The following is a 27,916-nucleotide window of genomic DNA, read 5'->3' as shown; positions in this document are numbered from 1 at the left end:
AGTAATTTTCTCATGTGTTGCAAACAATACCGAGAAAACATGAGTGAGCATGTGCAACTGAGGCAGGCTTGCAAATAAGACAGTCACTGCCTGGAATGACCTGTGAGGCCAGTCACCACCAGGCCTGCTGCCAAAATCATGAGAAGCTACATTTCCTGAGAAGGCACAGGGTTGGTTTAACCCAAATGTCACAATGGAGGATCAGAGCTGACGGCTTGTGTAAACCCCCGACGTGCCCATGTCCCTGGCCAACACAATGGTGTTAGTTCTGGTGCAGTCAGGAGGGTACATTGTCTTCTGTTCCTGTGAATGAGTAGAGAATGGACTGCAGGAAAAAAAAAAAAAAAAAAAAAAGCCCAAAGACTCAGGTTCTGACATTGCCAAAAGCAACATGAAGTTAAAGGAGTGAACCTGGACCTTAGTGGCGATCCTCAACCTTGCTAGTTGCTCTGAAATGGAATGAGCCTTGAAATAAAACAGTGCTGACTTTCAGAACATGTTTCAAGCACCTGAAGTTTCTAGGGCAGATTAATTCTTGCCTCTGCATCAGATCATGTACATTTTACGTCTATTTCCAAAAGAATATGGAGTTCAGCAGCTCACCAACATCCACTTTTCAAGATAACCTGCCAACTCCCACCTTTGAAAAGAAATGAAGCTCCGTAGAAAACACTGTAATAAACAAGTTGGCTTCAAACTTTTCAAAAAGACATCAATACTGGGCAATTGGCTCATACCTGTAGCTACTTTACATGAGGCTTCCTTCATGTAATGTAATGGGGTTACATTTCAGAGGATGGATTTAGGATTAAGCTGATCCACCTTGTGTCCATCAACGTACTGACAGGGGTCACAGACCACCTTTGCAAATCTCTAATAGCTGCCTCTTCTGCAAACATGACAAGTAAACAGCGCCACCTCTGGGTGAAGTGTGTGCTTCTCAGGGTCCTAGAGCAACAACATAGGGAGGAAATGTCCTAATTTGGGGGGGCAATGGATCAAATCAAAGGATGAGTGGGAAGATTCACAGGCCTCCTGAGAGCATTATCAGAGCCAAGAGCACTAAAATAAAATGGAACGATGAAGGCATGCATGCGCACGTGTTTTTATCTCAGATGGGGATAACCCTACCGTTCTCTGCTTCTGGACCCTTCGGGGAAAGCACACCCAAGGGGTATCCTAAGCCAATGGGACAAGTGGCCTTAGAAGGAACGGGAGGTCCATAGGCACCACTCCCTTCTCTGCTCCAGACCTACAAAGCTGGACAGCGGGCAGTTCTTTGCACCACAAATTGATTGGGAAAAGGAGAATAGGAAGCAGGAAGGGAGTAACCAGGGTGATACTTGAATGAATGCACAAAGCTTCAGGGGAGGATGTTGTGTTGAGGGGCAGCCCAGGCTGCAGCTCTCAGCATCTCTTCTTTCTACTCAGTTCCTGAGGCTCTCTGCCCCACTTCACCTCCCAAACACCATCCTTTGACTGGGACTGTAAAATGAAGCTGGGGATCCCTCCTGGCAGAGGTGGGTTCTGTAGGCAAGTTCCAAGGCCTGCCTTAGGGCTACCATGCTAGGTTCCAGACTGGGTGCAAGGACTGGACAGGAAGGGGTCAATGGTGTCAATGACCGGACACTATTCTCGTCCCTGGAGGGGGTGGGTGATAAAACAGTGTTTCTTGGGCCACTGTATGCTAGCGCATGTTTATTCTAGTCTGCTCACGGCAAATCTCACACACCCAGGTCACAGGCAGGCTGAGTGCCATGGGGCCCCAGCAGCTGGAGGCCATGGAAGACTGTCCACCCTGGAGCCAGAAGACCACTGCGCACAGTCCCCCGGGTGGAGCGCACAGCCGCCTTGCTGGCCTTCCCAGAGACGCAGAGGCTGCATTCACATTCCCAGGACCTGAAGATGTCTCTAAAGGGCAGTTCCCATTTGAAGCTTCTGGAATCCTGGGAGCCAAGCCCTGGTACCAACAAGTCATTCCAAGTTCAGGTTCTGATGGAGCCTTGAGTATCAAACTGGTGTCAAGGCAGCTGGGAGCTGAAAAGGGGCCTCAGGGCCGACGATCCTTTCTGCGGAGTTTGTGTCCCACCTGGGAACCCCGCTGGGCGGCTTTCACCAGGCCTTTGAACTGTCCCTGCATCTTGACCTTCTTCCTGCAGGGAAAAGGAACAGAAGGATCACATCTTTTGGAAACAGGCAGCCTACCCTTCTCATAATATCAAAAGAGAGCTCTTCCAACACCAGCTGGCAGTGGAGGAAGGGACCTGCCAGGCGGTGGGCAGCAGGTCAACTGGGCGGACCGAGCACCAGCATGCTTAAAAAGGTGGCTCAAGTTAACATTGTAGGTAGCAACTATGTGCAGGCGTGCATTAAGAAGCGAAACTAAAAACCTGAAAAAGACTTCAGCGACCAAGTTGAGCATTTACTAAGAACAAGTCCCCTCCGTTTAGGGCAGAGCACCCACCCCACACCCGCCCTCACCCCTGACCCAAACAACATCACACCTGCGGTTCAGCTTGGTCCTATTGAGCGGGATGTAGGCGTAGGGGTCAAGCCGACCTTTCTTCTTCATGTCCCCTCTTGCTTTCTATTCATCAAGAGAAAAACGGTCGGTTAGGTTTGTGGGGTTCCCTTCCATCCCGACAGCTGACTTGACAGACCCCACATTCTCTCCCCTCATTCTCCACCTCAGGTGACACCAAAGAGCTCTTGCAGTCCTGAAAGGCCACCCAACAAAGGCCCTGACTTTGGATGTTAGCAAGGCCTCGGCCTCCTTCCTGGCCTCAGTCTGGCTCTACAAAGGTGCTTCTCCAGCACGATGAAGGGCACAGCTGCCTTCCTGCCAGCTCTGCCAGGAGACCCCTGTTCCACCCCAGCTCTTACCTTGGCCTTGTATTCAGCTCCAGGAGTAACCTTCTTGGCCACAGGGCGGTGGATGCCAGAGCCTCCAGCTAAGGGAACACAGAGGCCATGGGTCAGCAATGCCAGGGCAGCCTCCTCTAAGGAGGCCATTGGCACCTTTTCTTTGGAGAACTGCCAGCGAACAGATGAGTCAAATCCAGGAACATCGCTCTGTCCCTTATAGCCAAGAACAAAGACCTTCCTAGAGAGGGCTTGTCTAGTGACTTGCGAGACCACTGGGCCCCTCAGACCGACCTGATTCCAGAGATCTACCAGTGATCTCCAGGAACTAATGCAAAACACTCCTTACTTTCCAGAGCCAAATTTGCTCCCTTTATTCTAGAAGAAAACATGGGATTCAACTTTGATGGATTCAACTTTCAGTTCTGCCGCTACCTGTAAATTTTAGCTCTAATCTCTGGAGCCTCCTAACCTTCTTGGTGCCATGAACACTTTAGGCTTTTTCTCCTTTGGGCCTCATACCAACACAGGGAAACAGCAAGGCAGCTCTTATTCCACGTAACAGACGTGAAAGCCTGCAGCTCAGATCGGATACCTCTGCGGCTGGAATCCTATAATGCTGACTCAGATGAACGCCTGCCTTTACAGACGAGAAACCAAAAACTCAGAGGACGCATGCCTGGGCCAAGGTCACATAGCTAAGAGCAGCTCAGCAAGCAGTGCTGACCCAGGCCTCCTGCCACACTGTCTGGAATCACTGCTTCTGCACCAGCCACCTCAGAGTGAGGGGGTAAGCCAAGCTCTGGTCTGTGGAGGAGGCCGCATGAGAGGGGGCCAGGGACTTCCCACAGGGGCCCCTGGAAGCCTGAAGCAGAGCAAGGACTCTGCTGGAGGGCCTGAGGGCAGGAGCTGCCTTGGGGGAAGGAGACAGAGGTGAGGTCACAAGCTCCCCTTATGTTGGGCAGCTATCTTGGTACTCCAGCATCTGCACTGGGGGACAGGAGCAGCCTGGGGCTCACGGACCAATGTGCAGAACCTTCTGGGCAGGACCAACATTAAGCCTCCCGATCGCCACCCAGGGCAGGCCAAGGTGGCTTCCTCAAACTCAGTCTGATAAGAGACAGACAACTCTTGGAAGGGGTCACTGCCAACCTCACAGCTGGCCCAGGTGGCTGGAGTAGAGATGAGGCACAGGTCTCCTAACCCGCCCCTCACCCCCAGATCATCAACCCAACCCTGTCCTAGGTGACTCATCAGTCAGTCTTTGTTATGTGTATATATGAGTGTATGCGACCTTGTGGTTCTGCCTGCTGCAAGCGACAGGGAAGAGTGTGTCCCAAGAAAGGAGAGAGAAGCCTCACCTTGGTACTGGGGGGGCATCTCCAGTTCTTCATCGTCGGCTACTTTGTGATGCTTAAGTTTCTGGTGCTTTTTCTACGAGAAGGTAAGCAGAGGTGTGAAAAGGGACATGGCGCTCCTCACCGATGGTAATAGGGAAAGCAATGGGAACTTGCATGAGCACAAAGAGCATCAACATTGATATCCCACTTATGGGTGAGAACACTGAGGCTCAGAGAGAACAAGTAACGTCCGAGATCACACAGCCTGGCAGCGCAGAAGCGGGTTCCAGCCCAGGTCCAGGCTTGAGCTGTCTTGGCAGCTGCATCGCTCTGCCTCTCCACTCTGAACCCCCACCCCAGGGCTACTCTGCCGCTGAGCACATCTTTCTAATAGGGAAATGAGGCCCCCCCTATTCCTTTGGAGAGAAGAGCTCTACCAATTCTTCACCTCGCACAAACTCCACTCTCCCTTCCCCATCAAAGATCATGGATTCCTACTAAGCACCAGGCCTGGGACAGGACCTACTTCCTGTGCTCCAGGGGCTTTCAGGCAGGTGGGGGAGATCCCTGCTCTCGCAACAATGCTACTAACCCAGGATTTGTGAGCATGGGGCATGGGGACGGGCCAACAAGCCCAATTACATTCAGCAGTGAAGAGCACCTACTACACGCCACAAACAGCATCAGGTGCTCCAAGGAGAGGGGGTCCTGACAGCAGCCCTGTCTGCCAGGAGGCTTTGATCTAGAAACTACTACTACCCGCAGGGAGACAGCAGCTCACAGTGCAAGCTGCTATGCCAGGGACAGTACCCAGGATGCCTCTTCAAACTACTGATTCCTGGGCCCAAGTAACCCAGGAGATCCTGAGGCAGGACTCTGGAGTTCATGGCTTAGAGGTCAGGCTGAGGGGAAGGTGTGCCAGGTAAGGGAACAAGCTGAAACACACACAGGGGTGTGTGTGGGAACTGCCGGCTGCAGAGTCCTCCACGATACTGAACATTCAGGAAGCAGGGCAGCTGAGCGTGGAGGGGTGAGGGGGTGAGAATTTGTCAGCCCACAGCTCAATCTGAAGATGCCGGCCCTCCATCAGCAGAACTACTCACACTCTTGACGCCCATGTCTTCCATCAGCTCAGCCATCTCGTCATCCTCCCCTAGAGCCAAAAAGAAGAGAGGCTGATGAGCACTGAGGGGGCCCCATTTTCCTAAAGCCTGTACAGATGTCACCATGCCTCCTCCTGGCTCATTAGGCTGAGGGAGGTGCCAACTCCAGCTCCAGAAAACTGCCTTCACCAGAACCCACATCTTTTTGCAGAAGATAAGACCATGAACGATGTCCCTTTCTCCCACTAATTCTAGACTCCAGAAAGACCAGCCCCTCAAGGAAGTGGTGATTTCTCTTCTAAGATAAATGCAGCTTTTTTTTGAGACTCCAGGAGAGCTCCAGGTTTCCAGGAGGTCAGGCACCCCCCCGCCAGACACGCACTGTTTTGTCAGGACTGCTTCACTCTCCTAATTGCAAACCCCCTCCCTCCTACCCCACCCCCCATGTCCTGGGCCCTGTGTGGGGATATAGACGTATGAGCTACCAAAAAGCATAGGCAACCAGAGTGCAGACAGAGAAATTTGACCACATCAAAATTAACAGATTTCTGTGCATCAAAGGACACATTCACAGGTTGATGTCACAAGACAGAACGTGACCAACGGCAGGAGCCTGGAAAGACCGTGGGCCTGTGGGGGTACCTGAGGATCAAGGCCTGAAGGCTGAGGGGCTATGGAAAGGCCAGAAAGGGGCCTCCCTGGTGGCGCAGCGGTTGAGCGCTGGGTTGCGAAGCTGCCCGCGGCTGCAGCGCCGGTTCGATCCCCGGCTGCTCCCCGGCCACCAGAGGAGGGTCCCGCATGGTGCACAGACCTCTCCTGCCGCCCGCTGCTCCCCTCAGCAGTGTACTTCGGTCCTTCTGCCTGCTCTGCTCCCCGCTCTGGCTCTGGTGAATTCTCTCACCCTCCTGTGCTTCTGACTGTACCCAGTGCTTGTATAAATAAATAAATAAATCTTTAAAAAAAAAAAAAAAGAAAGGCCAGAAAGGACTTGAACTGCATCTTAAAGAGCGGGGAGGGGGCACCTTTAGCATCAGGAATATGTGGGCAGAAAGGGGTGAGCAGTGATGAGCCCAGCTCAGGACTGACACCAAGCACTGTGGGTGGTTCTGGCTACCAGCAACCCCCTGAAGGTATAGGTATCATTCCTATTTTGGAGTGAGGGGACTGGGGCAGAGAGGGGTTAAATAACTGTCTGCAGTCACACAGCTGGTCATGGACGTGCAGGGGGAGTAGGGAGCCCCGGTTAGGAGGCTGCGGTGAGTCAAGGGCCCAGGGTTGCAGCAGTGGGGACAAAAAAATTGTACATAGGACCTGGGCTTTTGTGAGGCAACGAATGATACATGCAGAGGGCACAGGGAGGATGAACGGGACTCAGAGAAGGTTGGCCCCTGGACAACAGGAGACAATAGAATCAATCGGGAGGATCTGCGTCTGGCTCTTCCTCCTCTAAATGAGCTACCAGCCTCAGCCCAGTTTATAAAGAGCAAGAGAAGACACAGAATCGAGTGGAGATCACCAAAGTGCATCTCACTCCAGAGAGAAGTAGTGGGGTCCCGAAGTTCTGCTTGAATTGTATACACATTGACAACGGCCGGGTTGCACCACAACATTTCCTAATGTGGTCCAGTAAGTTTGAGAAACTAGAAAAGTTTGAGAGAGTTGGCTTAGACACCATGCTTCCCCAGTAAATGGTCACTTTAAGAACGAGCGAATTAAGGGCCTCCCTGGTGGCGCAGGGGTTAAAGATAGCGCTGGGGGGCTCTCACCAGCCACTGCAGCTTGAGGTCGATCCCCGCCCGCCAGGGAGCTACCCACATGGCACAGCAAACCTCTCCTGTCTCCCGCTGCCCCCTCAGCAGTGTTCCAGTGGCTCGGCCTGTTCTGCTCCCTGCTCTGACTCTGGCAACTCCTCTCACTCCCCACACCTCTGCACCCCAGTTCTTGTATGCATAAATAAATAAATCTTAAAAGACAAAAAAGAAGGAGCAAATGAACAAACGGGCTCCGCCCAGGCCAGCAGCCGCCCGAGAAGGCACCCACCTTTACTGCCGTCGTCGTCCTCCATCCCGGCGGCCTCGTCCTGGTCTTCCTCCTCCCGGATAATCAGCCGGCCGTCAGTGCTCACCTTGAAGCCGTGGTCCCTCTTTTTGCCGCGGCCCGGCCCCGGCTGTGTGGCTGGCGTGCAGTCGGCAGTGAGGGGTAGGGGGTCAGTCCCAACCCGCTCACACCCTCGTCATAAACCACAAAAGGCGTTCGCACCAACCCCCAACCCAAGAAGCCTATTTTACACCCTCAGGGCCGGTCACTCCCTGCTCACCCAGGACTCGCTGGGCCACCTTGGGGTCCAGGAAGTTGAGCGGCTCGTCCCCACCGCCCTCCTTCAGCCACGCCCGGCTCCTCTGCCGGTCCAGCTTCCGCTGCTCCCGGCCCCGGCTCCTTTCCGACTCCTCCTCGTCCTCGTCTTCAGAGTCGGCCAGAATCTCCTCGATGCTGAGGACGGAGAAGCCGCAGGTCAGGAGGCTCCCAGGAGAGGCAGGGACAGCTGGACACTGCTGGGCAGGCTCCAGCGTGGGGGAGGCCAGGTCCCCAGGGGTCACCTGTCGCCTCTGCCCCCCTGGGCGGGCTCCTCCTCTTCCTCTTCGTCCTCCTCCTCCATGGCAGCCTGGTTCAGGGCGCGGTGCCGCTTGGCCCGGGCCTCGGCCTTCCGGATGTTCACCAGCACCTTGTGGTACTCCTCGGGCAGCAGCCCCTTCACCAGCTCGAACCTGAGGGGTGGAGGGCTGGTGAGGCACCCTGGCCAGGGTGCTGCTCAGAGGGCGGAGGTGTTCAGTGGGGGCCCTTCCAGGCCGCAGGGTGGCTTGGTCCCCAGGTCAGGCCCCTTCTCTGCAGGGTCCTTGGTGGGACTGAATGTCCCTCAGTTCCGTCCCCGCACCCTCCCAACCCCTTTCGTGTACTGACCCAAACTTGCGGATGAACTTGGTGAACAGGTTCCGGAGCTTCATGCGGAAGTGCCGACGCATGTCGTCAGAAAGCTTCCCAATGGCCTCCATCTGCCCGCAGGGGACCAGGCTTCAGGGGGCCTGCCTCTACCCAGCCTCCCCTTCACCGCTGTCTCGACCAGGGCCACAGGACTACCAGGCCCAGCTAGGTAAGGGCCAGAGTGGCCCTGTTCCTGGCCTGCCTCTGGTGGTCTGAGCAGCCCCCACATATTTCCCCTAGTCCCTCCCTCGTGACCCAATCCCTGACCACCCTAGCCACCCTCCCAAGATGACAGCTTTACAGAACTTTGGCACTTTACTTGCATTATCTCATTGATCCCTTAGAACAACCCAGGGAGGCAGACACCATCCCCAACATACAGACAAGGAAACTGAGGCACAGAGTTAAATGGCTGCTAAGAGGCCGCAAGGGCAAGAGTTTACCCAGGTTTATTTCATGTGCTACACTTTGTCCCCCAAATGACCAGGTCTCTCTTAGTTCTGTGTCTCTTTTGATGGCCTGCATTGATCTCTGGCTGGGGTGCTCTCTGGGGTGCTCTCTGGGGTGCCTTCATCTGGCCCAGCTGGGGCAGTGTGGGGTGAGCTCATTATCTGCAGTGTCTCTCAGAGGGGTGGGGAGAGAGGGGCCCATGGATCCTCTGATGGGCTTTTACAAACCTTAGGACCCCTATAGTGAATCACTGCTTTAATCCTCCTCCGCATCTTTGGGCCCCACTTAAGCTGGCAGGATTTTGATTTCTTTTCTTCGTAGATACTGTGTTATTTTCCTACCTTTCTGCATGCCATACTTTCTAAAAACAGGAATTTTGAAAGTCTTAGTGTGGCAACTAAGTAAATCAGATTCTCTCCTCATGCCAGGGATTGCTGCTGCTACTTATTGCTGATGCTTCTTTAATGATATTTCTGAGTTGATTCTGGAAAGTCTTTATTCTCTGTGTACTGGGGTATGCCTTCAATACTCAGCCTAAAAATTTACAATTCTGCTTTACTATTGATGTACAGGACAGCAGATGGACCGCACGGGCAGGCTACCTTGACCTAACTGTGCCCAGAGCTGCTGCTCACTAGCACCGTGACCTTGGGACATCTCTAGCCTCATTTCCCCAACTGTAAAACAAGCGGTCACCCTGCCACCTGGCCTTAGCCACGCAGGGCCTTGTCATGGGGATCAGGAGGGCTGAGAAGAGGCAGCCAAGGCACCATGCTCCTTCCTCGCCACATGGGGCTGGCATTCCCTTTTTGGTCCTTCCAGGCACCTACATGACCCCCTGACGCACAAGATAGTTGGTGGTTCAAGAAATGTTTAAAACTTTATGCTCGAGGCTCACCGGCTCCATGCTGCCATGCCAAGGGGATGGCAGGGGACACTCACCACCAGTTGCACGTGCTTGGCCAGGTGTGTCACATCCATGATGACCACCGCCACCTTGATGAAGCCCAGAGCTGATTTGACCACGTCACGGGTGCGGGAGGCCAGGAGCAGGCACACGTTCTGCAGCAGCTGCTCCACTGTGCTGGTGCCCATCAGACCTGTTGGGGCCACGGGCCACTGTCAGACACCCAGGATCCCACCCCGAGGTGCGGCCCCACCAGGCCACCAGAGTGTTATCATTTAGGAGATATCCGTGTTCCCAGCTCAGTCCCAGTCACTTTCCATGGAGCGTCTCCTCTAGTCCTTTAGGTACACCAGGAGGCGGCGCCGCCTTTCTGCCCCATTTTAGAGGAGAGTGAGGCCCTTGAGGTTAATAACTTGCTCAGTGCTCTCATGTTACTGGAAAGAGGCAGACCCAGGAATACAATCTGGGCACGGGACCAGCTTATTCACACTGACAGTGGGATGTGGGGCAGCTGTGTTGAGGGAGGGTGGCCGAGGAAATGAGGCGGCGGCTGGTTTGGTCTGCATATTCTTCCTCCCTCCCTCCCTCCGGGGACCTTTCCCCTTCCAGTGACCATCTTGGCCTGACTTTCTGGGTAATATCCTCCCGAGAGCTTCCCCGGTCTATGAGAAAGTAGCATTTACCTTTAAACTCGAAAAGGAGGTGGGTCAGAGCCAGGATGCTACAGCTGACCATGGTCACAGCACCCACAAGGCCAGGGTAGATCAGGACGAGGTAGCGCTCCAGAGCCTCTGGGAGGGTGAACACTGACGTCACAGCAAGGCAGAACCCACCCACATGTTGCACCTCAGATCCACCAGGGAGAGGGACTCTAGGCCACAGAGGAGCAGCCTGCCTCGGTTCAGAGCTGCTCTCCCCATCTTTTCTCTTTGGTCAGGGGTTTGGGGGCATGGAAGGCCTCCCTGGGGGCACAGGGGTTAAAGTCTCAGCACTATGAGGCTGTCGCCAGCCACTGTGGTGCGAATTCGATCCCCAGCCAGGCAGCTGACCCACACAGTGCAGCAGACCTCTCCTGTCTCACTCGCTGCTCCCCTCAGCAGTGTGTTTCAGTAGCTCCGCCTGTTCTGCTCCCCACTGTCTCTGGTGAATCCTTGACCTCCCCCCCTTTTTGCCTACACCCCAGTTCTTGTATGCATAAATAAAAATAAATCTTAAAAAAAAAAAAAAAGCCCATGAGTGGAGAATCTATCCCAGCCCTGAGTCACCTCAGCCTTACCTTCCTGGTTCGGACCAAACCGAAGGAAAGCATGGCCCATCTCCACGAGGAGGCTGAAGGCATTCTTCCGCGCACCCACTGATACCTCCTTGGTGCACAGGATCACCTGCCCAAACACACCTGTGAGCACATGCTCCCTGGGTTGGCAGCTTGAGGCAGAAGGGGGCAGGTAAGGACACCCACGCTCCCAGGTAGGGAAACAAGCCCAACCCACACCAAACACTGCCCTCCCTGGCCCCTGCAGGCCCTCGGGAGCCACGCTCCAACAGACTCCCCGAACCCCTCACTTCCCACATGCCTCACCTCTGGGACAAGGGCTGCGATGAAGTCCTCGTGCTCAGCTGAGAGCTTCTTCACAATATGTACGAGGCACTTCAAACGGGGCTGCATGGGGGTGGGGAAGCAATGGTCAGGATCCCCCAAATGCCACCCTGGCCCTTGAAGCCCCCTAAGGGTCTCCACAGTGGTTCCCTTCTTTCCCTCGGGCAGAACAAGCTGTTCACGGAGGCCTCACCCTCTTGGCAGGCGAGGAAGTGCTCCGTAGCGAGTCCAGCAGGGTCTTCTTCAAGTCATCCAGGTTGTTCTGTACGAAGCGGGCCCCAGGGCCCTGAGGGCTGGCACACACCTCCTCAAGCACACGGTAGGCCTTCTTTTGTACCCCATGAGCCTTGCTCTGGGAGGGTACATGGTAGACAAGGATAGATAAGGAATTGGGGCTGGGGGTCCATCACCTGTCCATCCATCCACCCCCATCTGTTAACATTCACAGAGCAGCCTCCAGTGTGGCCGGCGCCCAAGAGGATACAGAGAAGCTAGCTCCCATGGGAACTCATGAGGTGCGGTGAGAGGGCAGGCAGGGTATAGACAGCAAGCGGCTAACAATATGCCAGGCAGGGGATGCTGAGGAGAGTGAAGCTAACCCATCCCCCCATCAGTCCAGCCACCCGCCCTGAAGCAGTGCCTACTGAGCTGTGTGAACTTGCAGTATCTGGAATGCGCCAGGGCCCATGTACCTGCCTGTCTTTCTGACTGGAGCACTCGTCTCTCTCCTGTGCCTGACTAACTCCTTGCTGTTCCACAAGAGCTCTCTGTGGCACTGACCCCAACCTGGACACCTTTCCTTCTGGGTCCCAGAGCACCTTAGACACTACTAAGTAAGTGCTCGCTCAACTGTGGCAGCAGTAACAGCTTTCAGTCACTGCTGTCACTGCCTGGTGGCTAGCCATAGCAGGAGGACGATAAGCATGGCAAGCAGAGGACCTAGTACGGGCAGTGGTACGGAGGAGCTCTTATAGTCTCAGGGACTCTTAGACGTCATCAGTGAGGCTGGAGTGTTGGCGGGAGGGTGAGGGAAAAGGTGGACTGGTGGGGATGAAGATCAGGCTGGGTGGGAGTGAGCAGCAAGTGAGCAGGAGGTGTATGGGGTTCAGTTCTGCAAGTGGGTCTTAGCAGGTGAGGCCTGAGCACAGCTGTGCAATTGCAGTCACTCTGGCACCTACAGGGCAGATGGGCGAGGCAGGGCATGGCAGGCAGCCACGCCATGAGAAAGCAGATGACGACCTGGTCTTGGGAGCAACAGGGATGACACCTGTTCCCACAGGGATGATCCCGTCTTCCCCCAAGTGTGGTGGTGTGGGGGTCCCGGCCTCCGTGGCTCACCTCTAGGTAAGGGCGGATGGTGGAGTACAGCTTGCTGATGGCGGCCTCGTCAGCATGAGGAGCCAAAGCCACAACCAGGTCCAGGACAGACAGTCTGCTCAGGGGAGGAGACCAAGGAGAGATTTGTGGGAGACACTGATTATCAGTGTTCTTATGTCTACTGGGTGTAGGGAAGGTGGGAGCAGTCAGGGTGAGTAGGACAAGGGCCTCAAAGGAGTCTGAAGAACAGCTATTGCCAGCTCCGGGCTGGGCACTACACTCCAGGCCCTGTCTGAGGGGCTTTCCATGTGTTGGCCCTTCAGTCTTCACAGCAACCTGCTGCAGGGAGTGCTATCATGCCTACTTTACAGGACAAAGAGGTACAGCGTGGGTATGTCACTTGTCCAGGACCACACTGCTGTAAGTGGTAGAGCTAGGATTTGAACCTAGGCAGTGTCTTCAGGATCCCCACTCTTATTTTTCTTTTAAGATGTATTTATTTATGCATACAAGAACTGGGGTGTAGGCCAGAGGTGCAGGGGGTGAGAGGATTCACCAGAGAGAGTGGGGAGCAGTAGGTGAGACAGGAGAGGTCTGCTGCACTAATTGGGTAGCTCCCTGACTGGGGATCAAACTCACGCCACAGTGGCTGGTGATAACTTGATAGTGCTGAGACTTTAATCCCTGAGCCACCAGGGAGGCCCTCCAGAATCCCCATTCTTTCCTAGCAGGCTAGAGTGCCTCTTCGGGAAGGAGGCAGTCAGGACGCCCAAGAGAGAGGGGACATTCAGTGTCTTAAGCCTTTCCTGAATAATTCCAGAGAGAACCCATAAGCCTTCTGCTAAACACACCCTCTCGCTCCCTGGGCTTCCCAGCTCAGGATGGGACATTTTACCTGGTGGAGTCTGAGCCAGTCGGGTCCAGCACCTTCTCACTGGCCTTCTCCAGGAAACCATTCACCAGCTGGAGCCCAGGAAGATGAGGAGAAGGGAATTGTTGAAGAGAGAAACACAGAGCACCGTCTTCTCTGCAACCTTTCTTCCCCCATTTAGAAACCTCGGGTCCAGTCTAGCCACCACGACTACTCTCTGGTCCCCTGATCTCTGGGTGGCAGAGGCCCAGTGAACTGCAGTGGGGAGGATCTCAGCCTTTCCAATAAATACCCCCAAGAGGGTTCCTGTCCCTTTTCCCGCCTGATTACCTGGGTGTCAGTAATGGTGAGGTAAGTTTTGATGGTCTCCAGCACGGCCCGGCAAGGGGCTGGGGTGTCCCCGGCTGCCACAGGCTGCCCATACAGGTTGAAGAGGATGGGCAGAAAGTTCTTGGCAAAGCGGCTCACTTCAGCACGGTCAGCCTCTGACAGCAGAATCAAAGTTTGCATAAAAAGGACAAGAAGTGAACCCACCTCAAAGACCGCTAGGGCTGCAGCCTAGAGATATCCTTTCTGGAGGCTGTGACAAGATCTGGAACCATGGGTTTGGGGTTTCTCTGGGACAGGAGAGGCTGAGGTCAGAGCACAGAAAATGAGGTGCCACCAGCTCCTGTCCCGGGGCCAGTCAAGTGCCAGCCACTTGGACCTTCCACACTGAAGGAACAATTGCCAGCAGCTGTCAGCATCCCACTAACTCCCCAGGTACCCTGCAGAAACCTGAAGTCCTCGCAAGGAGGAGTTACGGCTCCAGCAGAGTCCTGGCAGTCCAGGAGATGGGAGCCAGGGGACCCAGCCCCTCAGAGCCATCATCCCACCCACCGGAAGCCAAGAGCACACACATACCTGCCTCACAGCCCTTGACGATGAGAGTGCGCAGGGCCTGGCACACAGTGACCCTCAGGTCTGGGCGCTCGCTGATGGCTGTGCCCAGTGTTCGAGCCAGCCCTTTGAAGGAGGCGGCCACATCCGTGGGCCTCGTGCAGAACCCAGGCAGGAGGGTCCAGATCTGGGGAGGAAGGGGGTGGTGGAGGAAGGTGACACCTAGTAACCTGTGCCTAGCTAGTCCCACCCACAGCCCCCATGACCCCTTACCTGCCACTGGAGCGTGTCGTAGATCTTGGACTCTACCGTGCTGCCCGCCTGGGCCAGGCTCATTGCTGGAGTATGACACATGGACACAGAGTGACCCTTGGCACCCTCCCAGTCCACAGATCTCATTTTCACCAAAACCAAAAGCCCAGCGATGAGGACAGCTATATGGGTGACCCCACTCCCCACACACTGAAACAGCACTGCTCATTCTGAGAAATTAAAAAGGCCTATGAAAAACAGGAAGTGAGTGGCCCCCATCATTACTCCACTGTCTTTTCTCTTACAATTCTTTGGTCACATGCACACTTTAGAAGACATAAGACTGGACTCTTCCTCCCCTGCCCCCAACACACTGTTCTGGAGCTTTGTTTTACTTGATAATAAAGTGGGCAACTTATATGGAGCAATTTCCACACGGCAGGCATGTAATGGGCACTTTCATGATGATTTCACTTGATGTTGCAACTCTGTCCCCAGTTACAGATAAGCAGCAGACCCAGGCGGAGCTGAGTTCTGCAGCGCATTTGTTCAACTCCCGTGTGCACTCCCAGCCACGGTCTCTCTCTTCATATGAACCCACTGGGGGGCTTTACCATGTCGAGTGGAACCCCACGAAGGGACATGTAGGGTGTGCCAGATTTTTTGCTATGACCATCATTATAGGTGTAAATTGGTGTGTACTAGTCTGTTGATTTCTGTGTTGGGAGAGGAGGAAGCGGTCTTCCTCCCCTGGGGCAGATGCCTGACCACACACCTCCGAGCAGAGGGCAGGGCAGGCACTGGCTGGTCACTTGCTTGGCAGAGGAAGGCCACCGAATGGCCTTAGACTGGGGGTGCGCCCTGTACCTTTGTTCTTCAGGGTGGTAGCCAGGGGTAAGAAGTAGGTGGTGAAGAAACCAAGTCGAGTTTCCTGGACGTGGTCCCGGATGACGGGCAACAGCCAGCTCCGTGGGAAATCCAGGGTCTCTCTGTGGGGAGGCAGGCCAGTGAGGAAGCGGTGACAGCACAGCGGGCAGGACCTCCCGCCCCGCACCAAGCAGCAGCACCAGCTATGTCAGCCTCTCCTGCTAGCCCTGCACAGCTTAGAGGCTCCATCCGCTGAGCGGACACCTTGAGGGGAGGCAGGGAACAGGCCTCCTACTCTCTTGGGGCCTGTACAGAAGTCAACAAGAGTCCCACTTACTCAGAGCCATCGATCTCCAAAGGCACAGCCTGTAAAACCACCTCAGGTCCCATGCTAGCCACAGCAGCCCCCACCGCCTGGTCCAGAGCTGCTGTGTGGGGGAAGTGGGGGGAGAGGCGCAGGTCACAGAGGGACTGGAGACACTAGAACAAAGAAATGACAGATCAGACACTAAGTTGTGCTCACGGAGCAGCAACTCATGGCTGGTCCAGGCCAGTCTCTTAAGAGACGAGGTCAGGAGTGCGAGCCCAGGTTAAGCCTTGGGTCAGAGGTCATAAACCAATAATCAAATTTAACCCCCTGATGTGTTGTACCCCTCCCCAGAGCCCCAGGGTTTAAAAACAAAGTCTGTATTTGTTAGTAACAAGTAGAATTCAGGTTTTACAGACAAATATAGATTTCTAGTCCACCTTGAAAAATGGGAATGCCTGGCAAAGGCAGACCCACATGTAAGAGTGAGCTAGGTGTCAGGTACTGAGGAGCCCCGAGAGGGCTCCTGGAGACACTCTTCATGGCCTGTCTGGCTTCCTGTAGGAAGCATGTTTGCCAACCTAATCTATTCGGGTTCACACCTAATCTATTAGGGTTCAGGTCTCCTGGGGAAGCCTGTCCTTCTAGGGAGGCACTTTTCTTCCAACCTAGAAGGGAGAGTGATGTTCCACCTGCTGCTGATGGGCTGGGGCCTGAGAACAGGAGCTGGGGCAGGTCCCTGGCTAAGCCCTGATCTGTAAATGGTTTACTCCGGGCTGTAGTAATTAAGGCTTAAAACACTACACTCCCCCATCATAGAAGTTTTAGAAAACTAGAAGATAACAGGTAGAATGAGGGAGAATCACACTGGTTCCCTAGGAACTTCAAAACCAAGCTCTAGCCAAGACTAGTGAGCAGGTGAGTGGGACCGGGGCTCCTAGGCCTCTTCGCACTCCTTCCACCTGGCCCAGTCACCTTCCAAGGGACACAGAACAGGACACCTGCTACGGGCACTGAAGGAGGGGACCGAGGACAGATATCACAGGGTTCCCTCCAGGAGATCACAGTCCAGCAGACCCCACCTTACCTTTTTCATCACAGGATGAGCCTGCCTCCCACACGCCTCGAAGAAGACATATAGCAGCTGTAGCACGGAGCTCCACGCTGCATGGAATTTGTAGGTCAGGCCCTCCTCCACGGCCCTGCCAAGGAAGGGGCAGTAAGGGTCAAGGTTAGGCCCCAGGGCCCCAACCAAGAAATCAATGGCTGGCACTAGGAGTTATAGACCACCAACTAGCTGGCCAATAAGGGTGGGGCCTCAGCACAGGCCTAGAGAGAGAACTAACAAGCATCCACACCACTCCCTGTGCTAGGACTTAATTCAGGTAATTCTAGTGCTTAAGGGAAAACTTACAGAGGGGGAAACTGACACTCAGCAAATAACCTGGCCGTGGCCACTTTGCTCGTAATCAGACAAAGCCATGCTTTGTCTCTGTCTCCTGCTCTCCCAGTCCAACCCAAGGCAGGGTGGATGGGGTAGGGACAGTGGTCAGCGCAGAGAGGAAAGCTACAGCAGCAGGGCAGAGTGAGGGAGAGCCGGCTCAGCCTAGCCCCTTCCAGCCTGTGCACACCTTGGTCAGCTCCATCTCCCAGAGTTAGCCCCCTGAGATTTTAGGCAAGAATGGCCAATAGGTTTCAGTGTGAGAACAGGAGCTGAGAACAGGAGCTGGTCCCCTCCTTCAGGGGAAAAGTATGAATTAGGGAGGCAGGCAGCTGTTTCTCAGTTTTCCTGAAACTTCATCCCAGTTGTATAAACAGGAACAGGCCCATGTCCCATAAGGGACAGTATCTACAACATCACACCTTTGAGCTGAACATAGACACACAGAGGTGACACCAAGAATCCCAGCCCCTTCCTGAGACCATCCCGTGTGCTTGGTGCTGAGGCTCCTCACTGCCTGCTGGGGACAAGGGTGGTCAGGGTGCAGTCTGGGAATGGCCCCCGTGTAGGAGTGGAGGGCAGCCCAGCACATGAAAAAGCGTGGACTCTGCGGTCATGCCGCTACTTACTAGGTAGGTGAGTTTTCCCATCTGTCAAATGAGGGTCAGTCCTTATCTTCTAGAACCGTAAGGACTATTGAGACCTTAACTACACACCAGCTACTATTCTGCAAACTTTACAGCTACTACTTCATCTAACCTCGGAGTGACGAGGACTGTGAGGGTACAGGAGCCTGCACTGGCCCCAGGGTCCACACACACGAGCCTCACATCACGGCACCAGGAATATGGTTGGCGCACAAATGACAGCAGCCACTGTGGCCCGTACAGCCCTCAGTGACAGGTGGAGCACTGTCACTATGAAGAACTTTCTACGAGGTACACCTTACTTCCTCTTAATACGGATGCTATGCTCTCACCTGAACATCTTGGCGACATACTGGGCAGGGCCTGAGGTTGAGGAGGTCACAGAGCCGATGTCGGTCATGTGGGGAGCCACACTTTCTTTCAGAATCTCCTGCAAAGAGAGGCTGCAGGCTGTCGGGGCCCCCCAGTGCCACTCAACCCTCCTAGGTGACTGCTTCCTGAAGCTTCTTGGAAGCCTATCCCCGTCCGTAGACCCTCCTCCCAAGGATGCTGCTGGAGGCCGGGGTGAGCTCTGGGAGAGACGGCAGCAGGCAGAATAGAGCACCCTCTCTGCTTTCCCACTAAAGCAGGCTCTGGGGGACAGGGGGAACAGTACCTGGAGGCTTTGGGTGGCAGCTGTAACCACCTGCGAATGGGGGGAGAGTAGGCAGGTTGTCGCAGTTCCAAAAAAGCGTGGGAGGTGACCCAGTCCCAGGTCCCGCTGCAGCCTGTCAAGACAAAAGGCTTCCTTGGTGTCCTGGTACTGGACCTGAGGGCACAGAATGGCCCAGGGCCAATGACAGTCGCTTATCTGCAGGGCTCTGTGGCCCTGGCTGACAGGCTGGGCTAACCTTCCCCGAGCCTCATCACCACAGAAGCCTGTGGGCAGCACGTCTGACATGGAAACACTGCTGTCCCCAGGAACATGAGCCCTCTCCAGCTTCCACACATGTCCCTCCCGCTGGTACTGCAGAGCAAGGAGCCCCTGGGATGTCCCTTTACCACGTCCCTACCTGACCAGGTTGATGTGGGCTTTCTCCATGACTTTAAGCCAGGCCAGCAGGGGTTGTAAGTCATTCTCGCTGGGCACGTAGTCATACAAGGCCTAGAGGTGGGGCAGGGAACAAGTAGGGACTGAGCAAGTGTGTTCAGCAGCAGCACAGGACAGTGGCCCCAAGCGTCACAGGCGGCAGCATGACCCAGTGCTGGGCCTATGGGAATGACCCTGGAACTCGCAGCCTCCGTGGCCTCCCCAGCTTCTGCCTCTCCCTTCTCTATGAATCCCTTCTGGTACTGATTCCATGGGAGAAGGGTCTAGGAGGGGTAAAGTATAACCTGACTCACAAAGCCCTTTGTGAATCTAACAAAAGCCAGAGCCCTTCTGTGGAAATCACACATTTGCAAATAATTTTGGGGAGATTGATGTGCCTCTCCCCAAATCCATCCACAGATTCCTAAGGCTGAGCACCCCTACTCAAAGTATCTGTTAGCAGCATGAGACCATGCTGAAGTAGTTTATTAACTACCACTTGGGCAAGAAAGAAGAAGCTCTTGTGTACACTGACACTGGCTTGGTGCCGGGCTCCTGCCAGCTGTCCGTGTCCTGGGGACCTGAACTGGTGCAGCCCAGCCCACTCAACCTCTCTGCAGACAAGTAAGGACTGACCCCCTAATACACACACACACACACACACACACACACACACACACACACACATGCTGCCTCTAAAGGGGCCCAGCCCAGTAATGCCCCTCCCTCACCATTGGGCCTCACCGTGATGATCTGGGCATTGAGCTCTGCTGACAGGGTGTCCTGGCCAGGCTTGGCATGGAAGAGGCTGTGAAAGGCCTGCATGGCACAGGCGGTCACCAGCTAGAGAAGACATTTAGGCTTAGTGGGGAATCACACAACTCATGGCTGCCCTGAACCCTCTGAACCTCAAACATTTCCTCCCACACCTGGACTGTCATTAGTCATTCCTGGAAGAAAACTTTTAAGTGATCTGAACAAAGGCAATGGCAAAACATGAACAGAATGTTCTTAACACAATGGGCTAAGAAAAACAGCTCCTCATGGCTTGCAGACTGTGGCTACAGCTGCATCACCACATTTGTATGTGTGTTTGTTGACCCAAAGAGAAAATACCTGGAAGGACACACAATCAGTTGTTTGCAATGTTTATCTTGGGAAATAAGATTTGGAGGGGGAAAGGTATCTTTAGCTTTTATTTTATATACTTCTGAGTATTTTTTCTTTTTAAACAATGACCATGTTATTTACATAGTAAATACTTAAGAATACTTGAAAAAAATATTGAGAAGTGTGGCAGGAAGGCAGGGGATCGTTTTTAATATATCTTTATGGTTTACATATCTTTAAAGTTTCTGTACAAAAAAAGAGCTGCCTGCCACCGGTCCATTCCCACTCTGACGTGGTGTCTGAGGCCAGTTCCCAACCAGGCCAGCACCCAAAGATGGCCTGTTCCCTCTGGCCCCAGGGATGAGATTGTGTCCCCAGGAGTAGTGTTGGGTAGGGAGACCCCAGGACTGCTCTGGGCCTGACCAGAGAGTTCTCTAAGTGACAGTACCATGGGCAGGGGGTCCAGAGCCTGGCACAGCCCTACCCATAGCTCTGGAGCCTGAGCATACCACATGGCTCAAGGTCATGACCCTGAGCAGGGTCTCACTGCAGCTCTTCACCAGGCCTTCGGGGAAGCAGGGCAGCAGGTCCTTCAGCAGAGTCAGCATGTGCAGCATGGTTGTGGCCTCCTTGGAGCCTGGCAGACAAAGGGGAGCTGAGGCTCCTGCCTCTCTCTGCAGTAGGCCCTAATCTTCCCTGCTGGCCTGGCCCCACCCACCCTGCCCCAAAGCTGGCTTCCCACCTCCAGACTTCTCCATCTCCTGGATGCAGAACTTAGCAGTGGAAACAGCCGCAGGATGGTGGGCAGGGGCCTTTTCACTGAACATGAACTCACTGCCCTTCAGAACCGAGCACACGCCATGCTGGGCAGCCTTCCGGACCTGAGGGGCAAAGAAAGGGGGGACAGGGCTGGATCAGCTGGGTGGAGGTCACAAGCACTGATCGCAGGCCTCCAATGTGGTGATGGTCCCCCTAGGGCTTCGCACTTAGACTTCTCAGAAGTGGAGTAAGATAAGTCTCAGTTCCAACCCCACTCTCCTACATTCTCGAGTGAGCCAAATTTCCCAGTCTCTGAGCCTGTGTCCTCATCTTTACAACTAGGATTTCATTCATCCATCCAATCATCCAGCCAGCAATTTGGCAGTGAACAGAGTAAACAACTCACGTTCTCTTTGGGAGGAAGAAAATGAGCAAATAGACACCAGAAGGTAAAAAGTACTTTTCAGACAATAAAGCAGGGCTGTTACTTTTTACACAGTGGTAAGGAGAGTGTCACTCCAAGGAAGCAACACTTTAGCACAGAGCCAGAGAAGGGAGGGAGGGAGCACACAGAGCTACAGGGCGAGGCCATCAGCCCACCTGGAATGAGGGCCCAGCGAGTGAGACTATTACTACTGTCCCATGGCCTTGCCCTAAATTTCAGGAGGAAACAGTGGCCAACCACCATTTGCTGAGCTGTACCAGCCTGTGGGGAAGACAGGAGTCTCCCCACAATTCTGCATCACAGTTGCTATTATTACCCCTATTTCATAGGTAAGAAATCGAGACTTAGGAAGATAAAGTGACATATCCAAGGTCACAGCACTAGCAGTGACCCCAGTATACAATTCAGGTTATTGACACCAAAGCCCCTACCCCCCGTAAATAACACATTACTGACCAATGAAGCAGTGGAGACTCAGAGGGCCCAATGCTGAACATTCCTGCTGCACGACTGTTGCTCGCCCCAGCGCTGGGCAGACAGGGCAGTGGGGCAGGACGCAGACTCAGGGCACCTTCTCTGATTCCACTCAGACAGGCCGGCTCCAGGCTTCCACTTTAGTGGCTGGCCCTCTCCCATATTCTGGGGGTGCAGCACTCTTACCTTAGGCTTGGCATGCACCGTGAAGCTCAGTAGCCCATGATACACCTGTAGGGTCACAGGGTAGCTCCAGGCCTCTAGGTCCTGCTTCCTCAGAAGGGTGGCCAAGCAGGAGAGGACCTAAAAAGGGAGAGTCAGTCTTTCAGCTTCACCCGCCTCAGCCAGGTGGAAAAGAAGCACGGGTTCCCACTGAATCCAGAAAACCTCAAACAGATCCATCTGAGGGTCCACAGAGGGTCTACACACCTGCCCACTCCATCCCAGCCCCCAGGAAGCATCCAAGTTCTAGTCACTTTAGACTAGCTCTAGAAGAAGCAGGAGGGGGCATGCCTGGTGGGCTAGGAGAAGGCACTGGAAGAGAGCAGAAGGAAAACCCAGAGACTAACCCATCGGACAGCAGAGGTGGAGCCGCTGCTGGCCTGGGCTAACAGGATATCCATGAAGGTTTTGGAAGTATCAGAGAACTTCTTAATGAGGACGGGGCTGGGCACGCTGCAAGTAAAGAACAAAGAAGGTCAGAGCCCCAAAGCAGTCTCCAACAGTTGCAGTACCGCCCTAGCCCCCTCATTCGGCCAATGAGCAACAACCAAGTTCGGCACCTTCTACCACGGCACCTGAGCTCTCTGCCTCTCTCATCTTCCCCACTACCCATTCTCTGCATGTCCACATGTCAGGCCCCTATAATCTTCTCCCTAGTGACCCCTGGTATCCCAACGCCAACATCCCCCACCCCACCCTCACCTAATGCCCCCTTCCAAGGCCCACACTCACTCTGAGCTATAACATCCCAGGCCACGGGCAGCCTGAGGCTGCAGAATGCCACTTGCGGCAGGTACATTTTTGTTCTTTGTAGCAATGCCAGCCCGATTCCTCCCACCCGCACTCCCTCTACAAAGAGACGGGGGATTCCGACAGGAGCCAGGACTCACCGCTTCAGGACAAGGTTGAGCAGGTAAGCGACAGCAGCAAGGGACTCTGGGGACTCCACGGCTTCCATTGTTGTCATCTGAGGACCAGATCACAGATGTGAAAGGGAAATGTGTCAGGCTGGGCAAATGGGGGTATATTTGTCCACTAGAATGGTTATGACCAAGAGCCCTGATATCAGAGGTTCATATCTCAGCTGGCATTGGGTAACAGAGTAACTTATTAACCTCTCTGTGACTCAGTTTATTCACGTGTAAAAATGAGTTAAGTTGGGCCTCCCCGGTGGCGCAGTGGTTGAGCGCTGGGTTGCGAAGCTGCCCGCGGCCTCTGCGGCGCTGGTTCGAGCCCTGGCTGCTCCCCGGCCACCGGAGGAGGGTCCCACATGGCGCGCAGACCTCTCCTGCCGCCCGCTGCTCCCCTCAGCAGTGTACTTGGGTCCTTCTGCCTGCTCTGCTCCCCGCTCTGGCTCTGGTGAATTCTCTCACCCTCCCGCGCTTCTGACTGTACCCAGTGCTTGTATAAACAAAACAAACAAACAAACAAACAAAAAAAAACTTTAAAAAATGAGTTAAGTTTTTGTGAGGTTTAATTAATATATATGAAAAACCTAGAATACTGCCTGCACATGGGCCTCCCTGTTGATGCAGGGGTTAAAGACAGCACTATGACGCTATTGGCAGCCACTGCAACTTGAGTTCGATCCCCGGCCAGGGAGCTACCCATATGGCACAGCAGACCTCTCCTGTCTCATCTGCTGCTCAGCAGTGTATTTCAGCAGATCTGCCTGTACTGCTCCCCACTCTGTCTCTTGTGAATGGTCTTACCTCTTGCACCTCTGGCCTACACCCCAGTTCTTGTATGCATAAATAAAAATAAATCTTAAAAAAAAATACTGCCTGCACATGATAGAAACCATATATTGCTGTTTATTTCATTATTTAAGAGTATAACAAACAATTTTTGACTCGAAAGGGTCAGATAATAAATATCTTAGGCTTCACAGCCACATAGGGTCTCCCCCCCCTTTTTTTTTTTAAAGATTTATTTATTTATTTATAGAAGCACTGGGTACAGTCAGAAGCGTGGGAGGGTGAGAGAATTCACCAGAGCCAAAGCGAGGAGCAGAACAGGAAGAAGGACAGAAGTATACTGCTGAGGGGAGCAGCGGGCGGCAGGAGAGGTCTGCACGCTATGTGGGACCCTCACCAGGGGCCGGGGATCAAACTGGCGCTGCAGAGACTGCGGGCAGCTTTGCAGCCCAGCGCTCAACTGCTGTGCCACCAGGGAGGCCCCTAGGGTCTCCTTTAAAAGAGTTTAAAGCCACTTTTAGTTCTCAGCATGTTCCAAAAATAGGCCAGGGGTCATATTTGGTGGATGGGCCATAGTTTGCCAACTTTTGTTCTAGAGCAGTGGTTCTGAAATTTTGCACCCTTAAAAACTAGTGAAGATTCCCTAGAGGTTTTGTGTATATGTATCTATTGATGTTGACAATAGTAAAATTTAAAACATAAGAATATGCAAACACAATCCCATCAGCTACGCAAATAATGTCCTTAAACATCATGTAACAAACCCTATGGTAAGGTCACAAGAGTGAGAGTAAAAAAGGTCAATGACGTTCTATTATTATGACAGAAATAATTTTGACCTCAAAAGATCTTAGGGACCCCAAACCACACTTTGAAAACCATTTTTCTAGAGGATCCCTGGAGCCTAAACCAGCTTCATTGATCAAGGGAAAAAAACTAACAAGATAATGGCTTTTTGTTTACAAGAGTGCAGCAAATAGCAGCAGCCTTGCCAAGCACCTGAGAGCAACCGGAGCACTGTCCCGTTCAAGGCTGCCCTTCTCTGGCCCACACATCAGGGACACCCGGCTTCTCTCTGCAGCCCAACTGTCCTTCTGCTCTGAACAGCCCCAAACCCACTCACCAGGGCAGCGAAATACTCAGTCTCTGTCTCCTTCCCGCCCTGGGAACGAATCACCTCAGTGACGGCAGCCAGAACAGCACAGATCTGCACAGGAGGGAGAGGAACCCATGACATCTGTTTTAGATCGAACCCCACCTCGGGGTAGCTTCTTTGCCTTGCGCCTTCAGAAAATCCAGAGATAGATAAGCTGAGCAGCACCCAGAGCCAGGGGTGTACAGCTTAGGCCCAGCAAAGAGGAAGAGTCAATGCTTGCCAAACACGTTTCCCACCATGAGGACTCTCTCTTACAGAAATACCTGCATAAACATGCAAACATTTATGTACCAGTGTGCTCACTGAAGCAATAAACTGAACAACTAAGTATCTGTTAATAGGGATTAACAATTCACTATTACTGTATAATAAGCAATGATTGACTCAAATGCTATACAACTATTGAAAAGAATGAGGAACAATCATATATGGTAACTAAGAAATTCTGTTCAGTGGGGAAAATTGTGTTTAAGTGTGTTTAAGTTCATCTAAACAAAATGTGGCTTAAAAAATAAACAAAAAGTCTAGAACAGTAATGTTGACAAGAGGCCACTGAGCACCTGAAATGTAGCTAGTGTGACTGAGGGACTGACATTTCGAATTTTAAAATTGTATTAATTGAACTGAAAATAAATACTTGCTTCTGTTACCAGAAAGCAGAGATTTAGAACTTGAGTATATGAAGTTCTTTGCAAATATAAGTTTTGTGAACTCTACATATGAATCAAGTGCATCCAAATGGAGATATAAGGATAAAATACACACTACATTTTAAAAACAATATAATAAAAACCACACAAAACATCTCATTTTAATACTGATTATATTATATGGAAATGACAATATTTCAAACACAGTACATTAGATAAAATGTAGTATTAAGATTAATTTCACCATCTATTTACTTTTCTATCTTGTGACTAGTAGGTAACTGAAAATCACTTATGCAGCTTGTGAGTTACCTCTGTTGGACAGCATGGGCTAGGAAAATAAACAATGAACCATTAATATGGGAACCAGGAGGGAGCTAAGTTAGGAGGACAACTTTCACATTTTATTCTACTCATGTCGCTTTGGTACCATTTTGACATTTTTCATTTAAAGAATGAAAAATATGTACATGTAAGCATTTTATGATATGGACTCAAAAAATGGAAATAACATTTCTGTTAGATATTTTCCAACCAACATTATTTAGCATTAATTTAATCAACAATTTCTTTTTAACATTTTAAAAGGACAGGTTTATTAGGAAAAAGAAAGGAGAAGACATTTGAACAGAAAGAGGGCCACTGCTGCTTTGCAAAGGGAAAAGGTATGTCAAAAGAAGCCGCTGCATAGTCACAAGTGGCAGGAGAGCTGCCAACAAATGTTTCTTCAAAGTATGCTATGTGAAAAGTCGGGTATAAAGCATAGCTAAAAAGATAAATATTTGGAAAACATTTCTATCCTAAAGACATTACACTTTTCATTAGAAAAAACAAAAAGTGGAACCTGCCCCAGGAGGGGTAAGAAACAGGGGGTGGGAAGGGTAGCAGAGATGACACATCACCCAAAAATACCAGCTGCTGTCACTGGCAGGAGTCAGCCAGTGGAAGAAAAGAAAAAACTGCAAAAAGAAAGAAAAGATGCAAATGGGTAGCAAATAATTAAAGTTCGAGAGAAAATAAATAGATCAATAAAACAGAAACAACTGTCAAAGAAAAGGCACGAGCCTGGCCCTCCCCTCCCAGGTCTCCGGCCCTACCTCCTTATGGGCAGCAGAGTTGGACTCCCAGAAGCGCTGCACTTTGCTGAAAGTGACGTTTGTGCAGTCGGAGAGGCCGCTCAGGAAGGTGCCCGAGGACTGCTCGGTGAGCGCCGGTGCCACCTCTTCATCCATGGCCATCTCAGGCCCCTCGCTTTTGCCCAGTCGCAAGGACCCTGATTGCAGCTCATTATGCAACTTCACAGCATCGACGGTCAGGTCGCTCTTTCCTGAGAACCCGAGACACAAAGTAAGGCCCCTACTTCTACCCGTACAAGAACAAGAAGCACCCCTAAGAAACAAACCAGCAGAGGACAGAGTGCCAACCAGAGAGGCTGAATCCTGAACGTGCGGCCAGGATCACCCGCCCGCCGCCCGCCCAGAAAGTAAAGTCAGAGGGGCCTCCCTGGTGGCGCAAGGGGTTAAGCACAGCACTATGAAGCAATCCACAGCAAGAGTTCGATCCCCGGCAGGCCAGGGAGCAACCCACATGGTGCAGCAGACCTCTCCTGTCTCTCCCGCTGCTCCCCTCAGCAGTGTATTTCAGTAGATCTGTCTGTTCTGTTCCCCGCTCTGTCTCTGGTGAGTCCTCTCACCTCCCGCATCTCTGGCCTGTACCCCAGTTCTTGTATGTATAAATAAATAAATAAATCTTAAAAAAGAAATGTAAAGTCAGAAAGGGGATCCTCCAGGTAAGTTTCCTGTCCCATGCCTTAAGCACCGCGGGATCGGCGTGGGAGCTGCACTCTGGGGGCTTGGGGAATAAATGAAGGTGCAAGCGCTTTGGGAAGAGCCACCCAAGGTTTACTGCAACAGGAGTTCTAACTCCGATACCGGTGTTACTCTAGATCAGCCATCCCCACCCGACTGTTTGCGCGTCTGCTAAGTGGGGAGGGTGAGTCTTGGCAGCAGGCTCCAGGCCAAAGGCCCCCATGCCCGGGCCTCGGGGCCTGCAGAGAGGCCCAGACCCGTCAGAACCAGCCACGGCCCGCCCCGGACCTCGCGTCCACTACCTGCGGGCCGGCTGAAGAAGCGGCTGCGGGCGGCCTGGCGGTGGCGGCAGGTGGCGGGGTTGCTGTCGCTGCTGTGTCCTTTCTTCCAGCGTTTCAGCTTGGCCGAGGCACCGGAGGGCAACTTGCCGGAGCGACCCATGCCGCCAAGCCCTCGGCCGGGAGTGAGATTCCAGGGCCGGCTTCCAGGCCCGGAGACGCTCCGCAGAACACACGTGGGTTCCCAGCTCGCCTCACTTCCTTTTCCCTCGCGTAACTTCCGGATTCGCGTCGGTAACCATGGCGACACAGGCAACATCCGGTTGGTACCCTGCAGCCTCAGAATCTCGAGCGGTTGCGAGGAGATCGTTGCTGGGGAGGAAGTTCTGTTACTAGGGAGTCCCTGGGGCTCCTGTTCCAGGTTTTTGG

At 53.0% G+C, this 27,916-nt stretch overlaps 1 protein-coding gene across 1 annotated transcript; it reads right to left on the bottom strand.

The window, feature by feature from the left end:
* RRP12 (ribosomal RNA processing 12 homolog) lies at positions 1 to 27,741 on the bottom strand. Its single transcript, XM_037495896.2, has 34 exons — positions 27,512 to 27,741; positions 26,499 to 26,728; positions 24,719 to 24,802; positions 22,789 to 22,865; positions 22,246 to 22,351; positions 21,863 to 21,979; positions 20,741 to 20,879; positions 20,508 to 20,635; positions 19,633 to 19,731; positions 18,872 to 18,963; positions 18,475 to 18,586; positions 18,152 to 18,249; positions 16,819 to 16,933; positions 15,762 to 15,904; positions 15,425 to 15,546; positions 14,579 to 14,643; positions 14,330 to 14,492; positions 13,757 to 13,911; positions 13,451 to 13,518; positions 12,577 to 12,670; positions 11,432 to 11,590; positions 11,221 to 11,301; positions 10,918 to 11,023; positions 10,325 to 10,432; positions 9,677 to 9,834; positions 8,264 to 8,355; positions 7,903 to 8,070; positions 7,623 to 7,795; positions 7,346 to 7,480; positions 5,306 to 5,355; positions 4,224 to 4,296; positions 2,884 to 2,951; positions 2,505 to 2,587; positions 1 to 2,153 (listed from the first exon to the last, which is right to left on the bottom strand). The coding sequence occupies exons 1-34, from the start codon at positions 27,648 to 27,650 to the stop codon at positions 2,051 to 2,053; spliced, it is 3,903 nt and encodes a 1,300-aa protein (XP_037351793.1). The 5' UTR covers positions 27,651 to 27,741; the 3' UTR covers positions 1 to 2,050.
* Between the last annotated feature and the right edge of the window lie 175 nt (positions 27,742 to 27,916).

This window comes from Talpa occidentalis, unplaced genomic scaffold, assembly GCF_014898055.3.
Source record: "Talpa occidentalis isolate TD23 unplaced genomic scaffold, MPIMG_talOcc4v2.1 talOcc4.8, whole genome shotgun sequence".
Lineage (NCBI taxonomy): Eukaryota > Metazoa > Chordata > Mammalia > Eulipotyphla > Talpidae > Talpa > Talpa occidentalis.
Note: the sequence above shows the minus strand (reverse complement) of the source record. Positions and strands in the feature narration are given on the sequence as shown.

Bases quoted from the DNA above. Each gene is read 5' to 3' on its own strand.
- RRP12 (XM_037495896.2), bottom strand. From the start codon at position 27,650: ATGGGTCGCTCCGGCAAGTTGCCCTCCGGTGCCTCGGCCAAGCTGAAA. The intron at 14,644-15,424 runs GTACAGGGCGCA...GTCATACTCCAG, and splicing joins TACCACCCTGAAGAACAAAG to CAATGAGCCTGGCCCAGGCG. The intron at 7,796-7,902 runs GTGACCCCTGGG...CTCCGTCCTCAG, and splicing joins CAGGGGGGCAGAGGCGACAG to CATCGAGGAGATTCTGGCCG.